The sequence below is a fragment of the Frankliniella occidentalis genome, unplaced genomic scaffold, assembly GCF_000697945.3.
Source record: "Frankliniella occidentalis isolate FOCC.00 unplaced genomic scaffold, Focc_3.1 Scaffold518, whole genome shotgun sequence".
Taxonomy (NCBI): Eukaryota; Metazoa; Arthropoda; class Insecta; order Thysanoptera; family Thripidae; genus Frankliniella; species Frankliniella occidentalis.
Genome location: NW_026267635.1, coordinates 101,738 through 103,594, shown reverse-complemented (window position 1 = coordinate 103,594; position 1,857 = coordinate 101,738). Strand labels below are relative to the sequence as shown.

At 40.3% G+C, this 1,857-nt stretch overlaps 1 protein-coding gene across 1 annotated transcript; it reads left to right on the top strand.

Annotated features, from left to right (window-relative positions):
* The first annotated feature begins 539 nt into the window (after positions 1-539).
* LOC113215539 (uncharacterized) lies at positions 540-1,367 on the top strand. Its single transcript, XM_052275133.1, has one exon. The coding sequence runs from the start codon at positions 540-542 to the stop codon at positions 1,365-1,367; it is 828 nt and encodes a 275-aa protein (XP_052131093.1).
* The last annotated feature ends 490 nt before the right edge of the window (positions 1,368-1,857 follow it).

The window sequence follows — 1,857 nt, the reverse complement described above, 5'->3', positions numbered from 1 at the left end:
ACAGACAGACAGAAAAAGTTTTTTCCGACCAGACGGAGTAATAGGCTTCGCTAATCGCTCAGCCAATCAATAATTCATCTCAGGGTCTGTATTGTGTGCCTATATTGGGGCGCAGGATTCGAAGGCTCCTAAATCAAGATCCGAGAACGCTGCGAGCAGACTGCCGAGTCACACCACAGTCATTCCATTCGCTGATGTACCTTCTCTCCAATCACCTGCCCGACCGGACTCACGGATATTCCCTAGTGTTCGATGTAAGAGGAGGCCCAGTGCGAAATGAATTTTAAGCGATATCGAATCGATATCAGAACGATATCGTTTTCAAGTTTCTGACTCCGAACTGATTCAAAAATGGGCCCGAAATCGACACTTTTCTGATGTCCGATATCGTTCTGATGTCAATTTGATATCCGCATTTCTCACTGGGGGTAGTCGAAAATTCAGAAACAGGGATGAGTGTGTTCTCTGGTTTACAAAGTCACTTAATTTTACATTAACTTTCTCAGGTCACTGTGACTCTGTATTGGCTGGCTGCTGGCATGTCATTTAGAGTCCTTGGCAATACCTTTGACATATGTCGGAGCACAGCTTTTGATGTCACAGAGTATGTTTTGGATGCCATATGCTTGCTAATGAGGCATGTCATAAAGCTTCCCGAAGATAATGATCTACCACATATTGGCCATCAGTTTGCTAGAATGGCAGATTCCCCAGCATTTTCTCAGTGCTGTGGAGCTCTAGATGGATGTCAAGTTCATTTTATTTGTGATGATGCAGAGCGTCATGACGAGTACATCAACAGAAAGTTGTATTACTCTATCAACTTGACTGGACTGGTGGACCACACAGCCAAATTCATAGATGTCTGCATCGGTTTCCCTGGCTCATGCCATGATCTTCGAGTGCTGAGACACAGTGGTTTGTACAGAGCAGGAGTGTACCCCCCACGTGAGCATTTCATAATAGGTGATGGTGGCTATGTCTGCCTAAGAAACCCCATCACCTTAATTGTGCCTTATCGCAATGTGGGGCTAACAGCTGATCAGCAAAATTTTAATTTTCATCTGTCCAAAGCCCGATCAGTGGTAGAACGGGCTTTTGGATTATTACAAGCAAGATGGAGAGTTCTTTTCCACAGAGCACTCGAAGTCAAGTTTCAAAAAGCTGTGAAAGTAATAACAGCAGCCTGTATCTTGCACAATATTTGCATAGATTCAGGTGACTTTGTGGACTATCTCCCTCCACCTAGAAGAAGGCAACAAATACTGCGTGATGAGGAGGCTGGAGAGGCATTCAGAAACATCATTTGTCTTGCCCACAATTTAGGGAGAAGGCAGGCTTTATTGGAGCGGCAAAGAGACAACTAAATAAAAACATCTTTCTATAAGTATATAGAACACTGAAGGCTGTATAGCATTCTAACAAATGCATTTGTTGGTTTGAGATCATTTTTACAAAACAAATCTTTACATAGTTCATTTTAAAAACAAACTAATTTACAGCAAAAGTTTTGCAAACAATAATAGCTTTTGTAAAGTGACTTAAACTAAATAAAGTTTTGAACTAGTGAAACACCATAGCATTGTAACTACAACACTAACAGAGCTAATATATTGTTCCCTTGAACAATTAACACAAAAATAAACTGTGGTATTTGCTCTGCATTCTTTTAAGATCACTCATGACATAGAATTACAATTGGAATTTTCCTACTGCAACAGTCAAAAAATAAGTAGTAGTCCTGCTTCACATTAAATCAACACAAAGAATCACAGCAGAGTACTGTCCAGCAGTTAAATAAAATTTGTACGTTTAACAAAAAAAACATAAGGGATTTCACATACAAATTTGGACAAA